This window comes from Martes martes, assembly GCF_963455335.1.
Source record: "Martes martes genome assembly, chromosome: 17".
Classification (NCBI taxonomy): domain Eukaryota; kingdom Metazoa; phylum Chordata; class Mammalia; order Carnivora; family Mustelidae; genus Martes; species Martes martes.
This window is the reverse complement of record NC_137905.1, coordinates 13,978,592-13,994,033: the sequence shown is the minus strand read 5'-3', so window position 1 is coordinate 13,994,033 and position 15,442 is coordinate 13,978,592. Positions and strand designations below refer to the sequence as shown.

Below are 15,442 nucleotides of genomic sequence, written 5' to 3'. Positions count from 1 at the left end.
CAGGTGCCCCCCTTTGCCCATTTTTAAATTGGATTATTTTTCTTTTTATTGTTGAACTGTAACAGTTCTTTGTATATTCCAGACACAAGTTCCTTATCAGATGTTTGATTTGCAAATATTTTCTCCCATTCTGTGGGTTATCTTTTCACTTTCTTGATGGTGTCCTTTGAAACAAAAAAGTTTTTCAGTTTGATGTAGTGCAACTTACCGCTTTTTCCTTTAGTTGCTTATGCTTTTGGTGTCATATCTAAGAAACCACTGCCTAACCAAAGATCATGAAAATTTATGATTTCTTCTAAAGGCTATATATTCTTAACTCTTACATATGGGCCTATGATTCATTTGAGTTAATGTTTGTATATGGTGTGAGGTTGGGGGTCTAACTTCATTCTTTTACATTCGGAGATCTAATTGTCCCAGTGCCATTTGTTGAAAAGATTATTCTTTCCCTATTGAGTGGTCTTGACATCCCTGTCAAAGATTACTTGACAATATATGCAAAGGTTCATTTTTGAACTCTCTATTCTATTCCATTGATCTGTTTGTCTATCTTTATACTAGTACTATATTGTCTTTTTTTAAAGGTTTTATTATCTATCTATTTATTTATTTTAGAGAGAGTGCACATGTGTGTGAGTGGAGTGGTGAAGGGGGGCAGAGGGAGAGAGGGAGAGAATCTTAAGCAGGCTCCATGCCCAGTGCAAATCCCTCCACAAGGCTCAATCTCATGACCCTGAGATCATGATCTAAGCCAAAATTGAGAGTTGGATGCTTAACCAACTGAGCCACCCAGGCATCCCTAAGAGTTTATTTTTAAATAATCTCTACACCCAACATGGGGCTCAAACTCACAACTCTGAGATCAAGAGTTGCATGCCCTACTGACTGAGCCATCCATATTGTCTTAATTACTGGAGCTTTGTAGTTAAGTTTTGAAATTGGGACTTCTTTCCCACAGTATTTTCGGATCAGCTTGTCAATTTCTGCAAAGAAGCCAGATGATGTTTTGGATTGTTTGCTAGTATACAGAAATAGAATTGGTATTTGTTTATCGATCTTGTATCCTGCCACCTTGCTAAACTCCTTTATTCTAATATTTTTTAGTGGATTCCTTAGGATTTTCTACATATAAGATCATGTTGTCTGCAAATAGAGATCATTTTATGTCTTCCTTTCCAGTCTGGATACCTTTTATATCTTGCCCACTTGACCTTCATAGAACCTCCAATACCTTATGAAATAAAAGGATGAAAATGAACTTTCTTGTCTTGTTCTTGATCTTGGGGGTGGAGGGAGCATCCATTCTTTTACCATTAAGTATGTTGTTATCTGTGGGTTTTTAATAGATGCCCTTTTCCAGTTTGAGGAGTTCCCTACTACTTTTAGTTTATTGAGTATTTTAATTATGAAAGGTTTTTGGATTTTACCAAGTACTTTTTTTTTTTAACATCTATTGAGATTATCAAAAGGTTTTTTTGTTTTTTGTGGGTGTTTTTGTTTTTTTATTATTTTTAAAATAATTTTATATTTTTTTAAGATTTTATTTATTTATTTGACAGACAGAGATCACAAGTAGGCAGAGAAACAGGCAGAGAGAGAGAGAGAGGAGGAAGCAGGCTCCCTGCCCAGCAGAGAGCCTGATGCTGGACTCGATCCCAGGACCCCGGGATCATGACCTGAGCCAAAGGCAGAGGCTTTAACCCACTGAGCCACCCAGGTGCCCTGTTTTTGGTTTTTTAAAGAGAGAGCGTGCACCAGTGTGCACACAAGCTGGCAGGAAGGGGCAGAGGGAAAGGGAGAGAGAAAATCTTAAGCAGGTTCCATGCTCAGCATGGAGCCCAACTTGGGGCTTAGTCTTACAACCCTGAGATCACGGCCTGAGCCACAATCAAAGTCAAATGCTTAATCAACTGAGCCACCTAGGTGCCCTGGTTTTTGTTTTTATATTCTATTAGTATGATATATTGCATTATTTGATTTTCTGATATAAAATCAACCTTATATTCCTGGGACAATTCCTACTTACTCTGGTGTACCATGTTGCTGAATTGAGTTGACTAGTATTTGTTGAGGCTTTTGCAACTATATTTATAAGAGGTGTTGTTAAGTAGGGGTTTTTGTAACATGTTTTTTGGTTTTTGTCTCAGAGTAACACTGGCCTTGTATAACAGGTTGAGAGGTATTTCCTCCTCCTCTTTATTTTGGAAGAGTTCAAGAGGATTCATATTAATTCTTTAAATGTTCGGTGGAATCTACCATTAAAGCCATTTGGGCTTGGGGTTTTCTTTATGGGAAGTTTCAGAGTATTAATTCAGTCTCTTTACTTGTTATCAGTCTTTCCAGACTTTCTATTTCTTTTTGAGTTGTTTTTGGTAGTTTGTGTCTTTCTAGGATTTTGTTCATTTTGTCTGTTATCTAATTTGTTAGCATATGGTTGTTCATAGCATTCCTTTATCATCTTTTTTATTTTTGTAAAGTCAGTAGTAATATCCCTTTCATTCTCGATTTTAGTGATTTATTTTATTTTATTTATTAATGTTTTTAAAAGACTAGTTTGGGTTTTATTCTAAAACAGACATTAATAGAACGTACTGAAAGTATTGAAACCTTGAAAACACAAATGATTGGCCTCTGATATAAAGATGAGAACTTATTTATGTACTGAGGACCAAATACACATATAGCACTGTATAAAAACAAAAATGTTTATGTTAGATATCACTTCTTAGTGAAGGTATCCGCAAAGGGAAAAGCCTGCAATGTTGATTTGTACCCCTTATGCCACCAACACTGCCAGGTTTCTTTTCAAAAGGTCTGTTGGCTTCATTTTTCCCCTTTATTTACACTACCATCTATCACCCTAGTCCTGGACTTTTTATCTTCTTATGCTGATCATGGCAGGACTGTCTTAACTGATCTCACCGACTCTGATCTTCTTCTGCTGAAAGCTGTCCTGCTTGCCATTACCAGATTAGTCTCCCTAAAACATTACTTTCTTGGTATAATTACCTTCCTAGAGATCTTTAGATAGTCAGGCACTGGAAAAAAATACCACCTTCTTTCATGGTCACTCTTTTCTATCAATATTCTCCAGCAAATTTGTCTTAGATAGATGCTCTTTGATCTCAAACTGGCCGTATTTATTCCCCTGTGTTTATGTTTGCTAATGGTTTTCACCTATCTGCCAAAGCTTAGGTGACCTTCAAATCAATGTCAATTCATCTACTTCCATAAAACCAGTTATAATTATTGACATTTCTTTGACTTCCAATTAATATATTCGTAGAAGTTCATATTCCTTCATTATATGTTCTTTAATTTTGGGTACCAAACTACATTCCTGCCCAGTACAGTGTTCTGCAACTGCTGTCTTGAATAACGTTTGAATAATGCAAGATTTGAATAATGGTGATCTTTGTCTCAATTTTAAGTAAACCAAATTTCAGTAAATAGAATTCTGTCCACTTTAAATGTCTCCTGCATTGTTCTCATAAACCATTTGCACCAATTCTTGCTTGTTTGCAGGGAGTATTAAAACAGAATAAAAGTTATAATTAGTAACAAGTAAATTTTAACCGAACAACTGAAAATAGTTCAGCATAGTCTGGACACCTTTTTTCCCCCCTCCTTTAATAAACACATTGGGTCATATAGAATTGCCATTTTTTTGTATCTTCAAATGATAAAATATCATTTCATATACAATTTTATATGGTTCAGTTTAATACACAGTAAAATTATTAATAAATTTTCTAGTTGTTTCTAATTCACATATGGAATTAAAGTGAACCGTCTAGTTAAGTTTAAGAATCATTCTTTTTATGTATTAATTTGACTCTTCAGTTATAATTGAGATTTTGATAAATAAGCTTCATGAGAATTTGAGAAGTTTCAAGGTGTTTCCTTCTATGCATCATTTTTTTGAAAATTCACAAATTTCTGGGTTTTCTTAAGAAGCACATTTAAATGCAATAAGGTTTAAGTCTTGATATTTTCTTACTCATTTCCATTTTCCTTAGATATCTGTTCAGCTTATTTTCTTTAAAAAAATTTTTTTTTTTGCACATCCTTTCAGGAAAATTTTGGAAAGAACTTTTTTTTTTCTTTTTCTAAGGAAATCCCCTAAATAAAGGATGTAAGACTTAAACACAAAGAACCATGACCACCTGTGGGACTCAGTAGGGATTCAACTCCCATTCTTAGGGGTTAGCATGACTCAGGATTTTTTGCTTCTTATTCAGTTTAGATATCAGAATGTCAGTTTACTCATTTCTGATGAAAAACTGAATTATCACTGATTGGAAATGGTAATGCAAGTGTAATCAGCATTTATTCTTTTTCAGAAGACAAGCTGCATGAGAAATCAAACCACAGTAGGTGGTAGATTTTAAGACACTGATTCAATTTCTTTCATGGTTATAAGTTACAAGCCTACTTAATATATTCTGTTTCTTCCATAGTCAATTTAATAAATTACACCTTTCTTTAAAATATCCATTTTCTCAGGGCGACTTGTGGCTCAGAAGGTTAAGTGTCCAACTCTTGCTTTTGGCTCAGGTCATGATGCCAGGGTTAAGAGCCTGTATGGGGCTCTGTGCTGGGTGTGGAGCCTGCTTAAGGTTCTTTCTTTCCTTGGGGTGCCTGGGTGGCTCAGTGGGTTAAAGCCTCTGCCTTTGGCTCAGGTCATGATCCCAGGGTCCAGGGATCGAGCCCCACATGGGGCTCTCTGCTCAGCGGGGAGCCTGCTTCCCTCTCTCTCTGCCTGCCTCTCTGCCTACTTATGATTTCTGTCTGTCAAATAAATGAAATCTTTAAAAAAAAATTCTTGAAAAAAAATTCTTTCTCTCCTTTTCCTTTTGCCCCTTCCACCTAAATACACTGAAAAGTCCATTTTCTCTAAAATTTCAAGTATCATATATTTGTTCAAGATACGTTCCTATTTTTCAAGTCTCTGATTTTCTATAATTGTATCCCTTCTTTTTTTTTTAATTCTGTCATAGTTTATTCGATTTTAGTAATTTTAGTTTCTTTTTTTATAATTCCCTTTAAAAATAATTGTTATAATTTTTTATAATTTCCGCTTGGAAATTTGGCTAAAAGCCAGTTGGAAGGCAATCACTAAGCAAGTATTTGCCATATGCTCCCAGGTGGCACTTAATTCGTTCATATGCTACACCCTGTGAACACATGTAACTCTTCAGAAACCAGCATAATTTGTAGCTCCTCTTGCCACAGTGGTATCATTATGAGAAATATATGTGAATTTAATTTCTGAATCTCTGCTTTATCCCCTACCTCCCATCTGCCACCCCACTTGACCCAGCACTTCTGAGCTGTTGGCTTTGAGATTCAACTTCCCTTATTTCTCTCAAACAGGAAACTTTTAAATGTTGATTCTTTCTTATATAAATCTTTTTCTTTTTTTAAGATTTTATTTATTTGACACATGGTGAGGGAGAGCACAAGTAGGCAGAGTGGCAGGCAGAGGAAGAAGGAGAAGCAGGCTCCCCACAGGCAGAGAGCCCAGTGCAGGGCTTAATCCCAGGACCCTGGGATCACAGCCTGAGCTGAATGCAGACGTTTAACTGACTGAGCCATCCAGGTGCCCCTTATCTGAATCTTTAAACATGTCACTGTGTTTCTCATAGTAGAAGTTTCTGTGATTAGCCTTTTTTTTTTTTTTAGGATTACATAAAGAATGAGCTCTTTACATATAATACAAATATGGTCAAGATTTCATTTGTTAAACATTTAATGAGTGTCAGGAACTGAGGCAGGGACTGTGCCAGACATCAGTTATAACACAGTGAACAAGATAGTTTCTGCCTTCAAAGAGCTCAAAGATGCAAACATTGGATGGTTTTATTATATGGTATTAAGTTCTGTGATAGTAGAAAGCCAGTACAGGTGACACTGAACAGAGACCTAAGGGTCAAGCTGGGAAAAACTCCCAGAGGAGATGTTTTAGTTGAGAAAGAATTTTTAAAAAATGAGCAGAGAAGTTGGGGATGGGACAGAATAGCACATTCTAGGGTGGGAGAAATAGGATGATCTAAGATCCAGACATGTATGTGGCACATTGGTAGAACTACAAATTTGAGATGGTGGGAAGGTACAGTCTAAGAGGGAGTGACAAGGGAAGGATGCAAGAGCCCAATCATGAAAGGCTATCTAAACTGTATTAAGAAATTTGGAGTTTCTGAATTTTCAGTACGGTGTAGATTGTGTTGAAGTGGGAAGCTTGGAGGCAGGAAGACCAGTCAATGCTTCAGGAGAAGGTGATGGCATGAACAAAACAGGGTGAAGATTTGGAGCGACAAGGAAAAGGGGAAAAATGTACTTAAGAAATGTTGATGGGGTCGAATCGACAGTTGTTGGTGATTGATCAGTGGGAAAGTCAAGGGCAAAGTCCAGTTTTTTGATTTGGCAACAGGTTGAAAAGGTGGGGAAGAGACCTAGAGGGGATGGAGATGTTTGGCGTGGTCTAGGGTGGAGGAGGGGAAAATCATGATGTGTTGTTTGGACATATTGAGTCTGATGTATCTTTTGAGATGTTCAAGGGATGTCAGTCAGTGATTGGACTTACAGATCTGGACCTCAGAGAAGATACACATCAAAGATACAGATTTTGGGGGGTCTTGGGTGGCTTAGTCATTAAGCATCTGCCTTTGGCTCAGGTCATGATCCCAGGGTCCTGGGATCGAGCCCCTCATCGGGCTCCCTGCTTGGCGGGAAGCCTGCCTTTTCCCTCTCCCACTCCCCCTGCTTGTGTTCCCTCTCTTGCTGTGTCTCTGTCAAATAAATAAATAAAATCTTAAAAAAAAAAAAGATACAGATTTGTGGATCATCTACATGTAGGTGGTTTTGAAAACGTAGAAAGCATAGAGTGGGAAAAGAAGAGGATCTATGTTGTGCCTTAAGTAACGCCAACATTTAATAGCTAGGTAGGAGAGAATAATTCTTTGAAAAATTGAGAAGTGGCTAGAGAAATAGGAGGAAAACTAGGATACAGTGTCTCAAGAAGGAGGAAGTTCTTTATCAAGTTTGTTGCTGAGAGTACAGGTGAAATGAGAATTGGAAAATGTCCATTGAGTGAATGAATAATGTGGAATTTTATTATCTAGAGCAGTTTAGAGAAGGGGGCAAAATCCAGATTGAAGTAGGTAGAGGAGGAAGTAAAAGGTGAGAAAATAAAAAGCCACTGACTACAGACAACTCGTCAGAGCAGTCTGGCTGTGAGGTGAGGAGAGGCTAGTAGCACTGGTCCCCGACTTCTGATGGCTCAGGCTAATGACTTTTTGACTTTTTCATGCTGTGAAAACAATATGCATACAATAGAAACCATACATCAGAGTTTGAATTCTTACCTTTTCCCATGCTGGGGATACGTGGTTCAGTTCTGTCGTGAGCTTGTATGGGGGGCGAGCTGCGGCTCCTAGTCAGCCACACCATCACGGGGGTAAAGAGCTGATCTACTGACAGGCATTCCGTACCCGTACAACTGTTCCAGTTTTCACTTTAATACAGTGTTCAATGAATTGCAGGAGATATTCAATTCTTTATTATAAAATGGGTTTTCAGGGAGATGATTTTGCCCAACTGTAGGCTAACATAAATGTTCTGAGCATCTTTAAGGTAGGCCAGGCTAAGCTGTGATGCTCAGTTAAGGGTGCTACATGCATTTCTGACTTGGGATAGTTTTGATCTAGGCTGGGTTTAACCCCAGTGTAAATGGAAGAAGATCTGTAGGTGGATAAGGATATGGGAAGGACAGAAACATTTTTTCAAGATGTGAGTATGTGCAGAATTAAAAAGCCAAAGAGGATGATTCAGTTGAAGAGAAGTTGAGTCGAGAGGGAGTGAATACTGAAGATACACAGTGCTTGAAAAGGTGAGGAGACAGAATCCAAAGCTCTGGTAGTGGGGAGGCTAGCCTTCAACAGGAGACAGAACAGTCTCCATCCTGTAACACAGTATCAGGAGCGAGACAAAACGCTAGAGAGCTTCAGACATTCACAGTGAGGAGTGGAGAAGTCTGGTATCAGATGGCTTTTCTTTTCTCTGGGGAGGAGGAGGAGGTATGCAGCCAGAATACAACTAGGGAAAGTTCTTAACGTTGAGGGGGAAAGAGTTGTATGTGAGTGTTGAAGTAATCCTACACTGATGTGGGCGATCATAAAGCCCCTGTGAATTAACCGCATGCGATCTCCTCTGTTCAGCATTTGCTGGCCCCGGGCTCAGGAGGAGGCAAAAAGAAGCCAGAGTGCTGGGGTCAGCCAGGGTTAGGATTGCTGAAGATAGCTCAGCATTTCTCAGACTGGCTTTTCTCAAAACATTCTCGTGAAAGGTGTTACTAGGCATACTGAGGGAAAAAAAGCTTCCTTGGTCAAAGAAGTTTGGGAGAACCACTAAATGCTCTTTCCCATTTTTAATATGCACATGGACATATTTGAAGTTCTGAGGGCCTTGCATTTGAAAACCTGGTTAAATTTAGTTTTGTCAACTTTTTCAAGCTTATTTGCTCTTGGAATGCTGTGTGTGTGTGTGTGTGTGTGTGTGAGCGTGAGCGCGTGCACTCACCCGGGCTCATGTACGGCATCTGTTAAAATCTCCTGTTTGGTTTATCTCGTCATTTCATCAGGTAATCAGGAGTTCACCTCACCCCTACAGGGGAGCCTTTATCCCTTTCGTCCAACATGTTTACATTATCTGTCATTAGCCGTTTAAATCCATATTGATTTAGGGTGGAACAATAGCTTACTTTTCCTGAAACACACCTCATTCTTCATGAACAGCAGCGCTATGTGCCTGTTGTGCTTGTTCTCAATTCTTGTCATAAACTTAAAAACAAACAGTATGTTCTTCCAGGACCATAAGAAGCCATCTTGAAATGTGGCAAGGCAAACAGGGCCCGCAGCCATCCCAAATAGTTAAGATTAGTGCTGGCAGGGAGGGTGGCAGTGAGAGTTACCTGTATAATTATCATTATTCTAATAATAATAAGCAACATTTTCATAGGTCCTTACAAGATACTCTCATGTGTGTTATTTTGCATAATCACATTTAATTAGTAGAGCAAGGTACAAATCTTATTGTGAGAGCAAGGAACATAGTTTGGGGGGGTGACAAAAGACATGTTGAGGAAAACAGAGAGGAGCTGGGGAGGGTGTCAGAGACAGTGGTCTGGATCATGCGTTCTCAGTGGAACTGCTGTTGCCACCAATGGGGTAAAAGTGGTTTGTGGGGGGGCAACAAATGTAGGTATTACAATGATTTGTGGCCCTTTGGAGGGCCATAAAAACTGCATAAAAATATGCAATGTATTTGTGGTATTAACATTTCATGGTAGAGGACGATCAGAACAAAAATGTCTACCGTAGGCTTGCTGGCGGGGGTGATAATGGAAAAAAGATTGGGGAGCCATGGTTTAAATCCTGTAGTGCCTGTGGAATTTTTGATGTTTGTGAGCGATTCTTTCGTTCCCAGACCTGTTAGCTCATTTGTCTAGCACAGTGTCTGCTTCTGGCTTTATTTGTCCTGCCCATCTTCCCCCAGGCCCTAAATGACCATGTTTTGCCCCCATTAAGCTCTTTTCTTCTGGCCACAGCTGACAGAATTAGGGTGGATATAAGCCAAGACCAGTTATGGCCAGTGCATGACGGGTCCCAGGAAGCCTGGCTTCGCTCACTTCCTCTCATCAGACCCCTGTGATGCTGCTCTGTGTTTTTAAAATGTCTGCTGCACTACTTAACTCCCTTTGAGATGACTTGAGTGAGTGCCGGAAGAGCCCTGGGGGTTGCGATATCTCCCCAGTCAGGACGCTTGGCCTGGGGGTGTACTGTTTGAATAAGATTGGATGTGACTAAATGAGGAGAGAAGAGAAATCCTTTTGAATCGGGCTCTTCATCTTGCATGTATTCAGCATCTGACGAGTGCAGAGTAGGGTTTCTTAACAGCTGTGCTACTGACATTTTGGACCAGAAAATTTTGGTTGGGGGCGGGGTGGGTGCTTTCCTGTACATCGCAGAAGGGTTAGCAGCATCCCAGGCCGCTCCCTTCTACATGCCAGTAACACGCACTCCGCCGGTTGTGACAACCAAAAATGTCTCTAGCCATTGACCAATGTCTCCTGGGGAATAAAATCACCTTGGGTCGAGAACAACTGATATAGATAATATAGACTATCAGAAAGCTATAAATCGGATCCTATCAGTGTGATCAGAAACGCCACAAAGGGCTTGTGATCTGCTGTTGGACATCACCTTGATGAGGATGTTACCAGAAATGATGGAAGACGGTCCCCGAGAGCGCTAAAACCAGCTTTGTTACCAAGATGGTCACAGATACCACTTAAGTGAGTGCTAGCTCGTGTGCCAAATGCTTGCTACACGTGTTCCATTTATTAAATCATCAGCCCTCCCAGTAACTCCAGGAAGTCAGTGCCACCATTATTCTGCCCACCCTACAGTTGAGGGAACTGAGACATGGAAATGTTAGGGGACTTGATGGAGGTCCCCCAGCTGGTAATAGTAGCGTCACCCAGGCAGCATGGTTCCGGAGCCCATGGGCTCATGAGCATGTAATGACTCCTTTGGAGAAGGAGAAGCAAGCAGCTCTGTACTCCAGCATCCTGTAGAGCTGCTTCCTAAGGAAGTTGCTAACATTAAGACAATTCAGGTGGAGGCTGGAATTTCAGAGGTGAAATCGGAAGAAGATGAGTCTGTCACTGTCTGTCCCCTCACTGGACTTCTTCTCTCTTTTTGCACCATCACCTACTGCCCTGGCCTTATTTTCAATGTTGGGGAAACTTTTCATGGTTTTGGAAGGTTCATCGAGGCAAAAAGCATTTGTTTGGGAGATCCTAGCTAGGCTCTTGAGGAGTATCTAGAGTGGCTTAGGTTTATATGTTAGAATAAATTCACTCCTTTAGAGCCACATATAAATGAACTTTGCTAGATCCAGCTGGCAAAGGTAGCTACCCACGCATCTCAGGTAGTGCCAGAGCCCAGGAGCTCCTCTGCAGAATCAAGCGTGAGCATTCCCATATGCCACTGAGGGCACTTTATGAGGTGAGGACCACGTCCAAAGTGGGAGGAGGCACAAAAGGGAAGATGAAGGGGTGGTATCCTTCAGGTTTGGACAAAGTGAAATATTAAGCGAGCCCGGACTCAAAGGTCCCTGGAGTTCCAGACAAATACAGACCGTCTTCCTATTCCTTCTACCCTGAGGACAGCGGTAGTGTCAGGGGTCAGCAGCGTGGGTACTTGGCATGTGCCGAAAAGGCATCTGTCTCGGAGAAGGAAGGCAGACAGTGCTGCTTCCCGGTGGAGGGTGTGGTATTGCCAGGCTGGCCATGAAAGAATCACCAGGGTCGCTTGATCAATACAAAGAAGCCCAGCTCCCATACTGGCGGACTCCAACTCCAGCTGACTTGAGGTGGGGCATGGCAAAATGAATTCTAACCGTAGGTTCAGATGCATCACTAGACCCAGAGTGCTGCAAAGACTTCCCGTGCTGCAAAGACATTTGGAGAGGTGACCTGGAAGGGCTGCACAGTGCCAGCCGTACTAGACCTGAGGTCCTCTAGCCGAGGATCACATTAAAGAACCCTTTGCGGGGTGCCTGGGTGGCTCAGTGGGTTAAAGCCTCGGCCTTCGGCTCAGGTCATGGTCCCAGGGTCCTGGGAATGAACCCCGTGTCGGGCTCTCTGCTCAGCGGGGAGCCTGCTTCCCTCTCTCTGCCTGCCTCTCTGCCTACTTGTGATCTCAGTCTGTCAAATAAATAAAAAAATCTTAAAAACAACAACAACAACAACAACAAAAAAAAAACCCTTTACCCAGACTCTAGGGTGATATATACAGTATTATCACAACTCACACCTCACACAAGGAAGGGCTTAGTTGCTAGTTGCCTAATTTCTACAGCTTCTTAAGAGCACAGTGTGATGGTTAGTATTGATCAGTTTAGACTCAGTCTAACATCTAACACAAAATACTGTCTTAGCAATTTTTTTATGTGTAGGTAATATCAAATAGCAAAAGTGTAAAAAAATCTGTAAAGATGCTTATGTTATCAGGTTAGGATCCTATAAGAATTAGCATTTACTACTAAGTAATTAGAAAGCATAACAGGGGGATCTCCTAACAGAATCCTGTTTGGAATTTTAGTGTTAACGCTTCACGAGTCAAACTCTTCCATGTGTTAGGCAAACCCTGAGGGGAAACGATGTCTGCGTCAGGCCCAGCCACCCCCATGAATTTAAGAGCTTGCTCTGTTGTGCAGAGATCTTATTTTGTATTTGCAATAACGGATAGCTCTGACGGCCTGGCTCGCCGTAAGCTGCCAATCCTGTTCTCTGTTCCCTTTTTGAATCCACCAGGAGTTCCGTGGGCTCAGAGTTCATATCCCTGTGGGATGTGCTGGTGGGCTCTTTGGCAGGAGACCCATTTCCCTGGTTTTCCTGTCTCTTCCCTTTCCCATTGGGTGAGATGGGGACAGAAAAGTTTATGGATCTACTCCACTGATCCGTGTGGTGCCGAACAGGACTCCAGGCCACCAGGTCTTTGAGGTATACATGGAGAGGAAGGCCAAGAAGAGAAAAAGGCAATGCTCCTTTCTCAGGGGCGGTATATGCTGCCGGATCTCTTCTAGGCATGAAGAGAGACACGAACATTTCTCAGCCTGAGCACGTGTGGGTGCGACTCAAGCTCCCATGTGCACCGACAGAGATGTAATTAAGGCTCAGAAGTCTTCAGTTAACTCGCCTAAGGCTGGTGCCCACTGGGAACAGAGCCTCTTGGTGGACTTACTTGGAGGGAGTCCATGCAGACAGAAGGTCCAGGGACAGGTTTTTCTGCTCTTGCTCCGATCTGACAAGGTGGTAGCCCAGCAAAGTCATGGTATCATTGCAGACTTTCTGAAGTTGAGAAACCTTCTTGTAAGGCAAGGTCCAGCGCCAGGCCTGGGAGACGTTGAGGGCGTTCCTGGCATTAGTGTGGAAGGCATGATTACCCATGCCCTTGCCTCTAGTGATGTTGTACACCCAGGTCTGGAGGTGGGGCAAGAATTTCAGTCCCACGTATTTATACATTTGGGCAGTCTGGCCAATGGGGTCCCGGACCAGGTCCTCATAGCGTATGAGCATGTAGCGTTGCCTCAAGGCTTTGGGCAAGGACTGCACAGCCTTATAGATCTCCAGCTGGCTTTGGCAGATGACCTGCATCACAGAGTAAGGCTGATCCTCCTCCTTGAGTTTCTTCCAATGTTCCCCCAACACAGTGCGGCTATCAAGCCTGAGTTCCCCAGTGGTGCGTTCTCGAGAACAGAACACTGCCCGGGGGTCCCGTACCAGGTGCACAATGTGCAGATTGAGGGAGGGGTCTCTCAGCAGTGGGTAGAGCACCTGCAGGTTGAAGAAGCGCACCTCCTTGAGCACCACGTGGCTGTAGGAGCGACAGGCCTTCTCTACCACCTCAAAAGGCTCCTGACTGCACAGAAGCTTGCAATGAGCCTGGGGGATGATCATATCCCGGGAGAAGACATTGCAGGCAGGAGGAGAGCACAGGGCCCTGCTGTTCTCCCACTGGAAGAGGCTGGACTGTCTTCGAGGACCGGGTTTCATGTAGGCATCAAAGACACTCATGTCACACAAAAAAACAGCACGGATCAGATCCCTCACTGCCATATGCAGCCTCCAGGCGGTGCTGTGTGTGAAGGTCATCCAGATGTGCCAGGCGGGCTCCATCAGGTAGAAGACGTCCGGGTGCTGTGCAAAAAGCTGTCCCACAAAAGAAGAGCCAGAGCGCCAGGAAGACAGGACCAGCACGTGCATGGGCTTGGGCTCCTCCTTCGTGGACGGGGAGTTGAAGTTGTGGCCATACAGATGGAACAATAGGGCGAAGATGGCCGTCTGGGAAATCAGAAACAGCAGTGGCCTCATTTTTTTGGGCAGTATCATCATGGTGAAGTGGAAGAACTTTAAGGAACAAGCAGAAGGGCTGTGTTAGGCTTCCGTTTTGGTGTCTGCCTTCCATCCCCTTTCTTGACAAAGCCATTTTTTCCCCCTGACCCCCAGCAAGGAGCAACCTAGAGCGCTGGAAACTTCTGGCAGCCAACTATGCAAATCCTTTGAATCAACTCCCATCCCTTGCAGTTAGTGTGTCAATAAGTTCTATTTATTTTAGGCTCTTTACTTCCTTCCTCCTGGTCTTTCTTGTCCAGTGAGCTACCAAAAATGCCTGAATGTAGCCATATTTCATCGACTTAGAGGAATAGCTCCACTCTGACACCTTGGTGACATGCATGCCTCCACACAGGCCACTTAGGCAAAGCTTAATCACAGTCTGACCAAATTTTGGCTGAATGCTCTGTGATTCCTTCTGAAACTAAGGGAGATAAGTTGACTTGGGAGGAATGACCTCAAGGCCACCGTTCACCCACCTCTCCTGTCTTAGGGAGATTGCCATAGGCCATTTCTCATTACCTTCCTTCATCTCAACCAAGCAAAGGCTTCAGTCCCCTGAAGGATATGGTTGCAGGCTGTAAAACTGTTTGGCTCGAGTTTGGAGTTGTCTCCCCAGTGGCAGAGCCAATTGCCCATGGCACCTGTCATCTGGTCCCCTCTGGTTTGGCATCATCCTGTGGGTTTAGGGACAGGAGGAACTGGCCCAGTGCTGACCTGACATCTGTATAGCTCAGAAACGGTCTGAATCTATTTAGCTTGAATTGTTGTCTCCTTAACAGCTGACTTGGTAGCAGTGTGGCAAGCCAAGCTAAGAGCTGCAGTTACTTGCGACCTGTTAGCCACTGTGCCGCTGCTTGGGGAATGCTTAACTGCTTGACACAATCCAATCAGGGCATCTCAGTACAGATGGCCAGGTTATGTACTGCACAACCTTAGGGAATGCCATCTCATCAAAATTTAAGATATTTCTTATTAAAAAATGTTCTCGTAGGTGACAGTAAAGTATTTTGGTCCAACAGAATAAGAACATTAGGATGATTTTCCAGTTGTTAGATGTTAAACATCTAGAGACGGGTGCCTGGGTGCTCAGTCAGTTAAGTGGCCAACTCTTGACTGAGCTCCATGTTGGGTTCCATGCTTAGTAGGGAGTTTGCTTGGGATACTCTCTCTCCCTCTCCCCCCTGCTTGTGCAGTCCCTTGAAATAAATCAATTAAATAAATAAAATCTTTTAAAAAAATCTAGAGAAATGAATTCTACTTAATAATTCACACTAAGACTCATACAGACTGGTGGCAGTCCTCAACTTACTTCCTTTATAATCAAGGCTGAAAAGACCATGGTTCCCAGTGCCATGCTAGAATGTTATTCTGAGGGGTTTTTTTTAATGGTTTAAGGTTAAGGGTTCTTTAAGGGTTAAGATGAATCTGGATCATTTTGGGTGACTTTGTAGCACAAACAACTATTGAGAGATAGAATAG

The 15,442-nt window shown here is 42.4% G+C and overlaps 1 protein-coding gene across 1 annotated transcript; it reads right to left on the bottom strand.

Annotated features, from left to right (window-relative positions):
* Positions 1-12,805: 12,805 nt before the first annotated feature.
* Positions 12,806-13,966, bottom strand: CHST4 (carbohydrate sulfotransferase 4; the record flags this gene model as incomplete). Its single annotated transcript, XM_080829492.1, has 1 exon — positions 12,806-13,966. Exon 1 carries the CDS (start codon positions 13,958-13,960, stop codon positions 12,806-12,808), a length of 1,155 nt encoding a protein of 384 aa, XP_080685618.1. The 5' UTR covers positions 13,961-13,966.
* Positions 13,967-15,442: the final 1,476 nt, after the last annotated feature.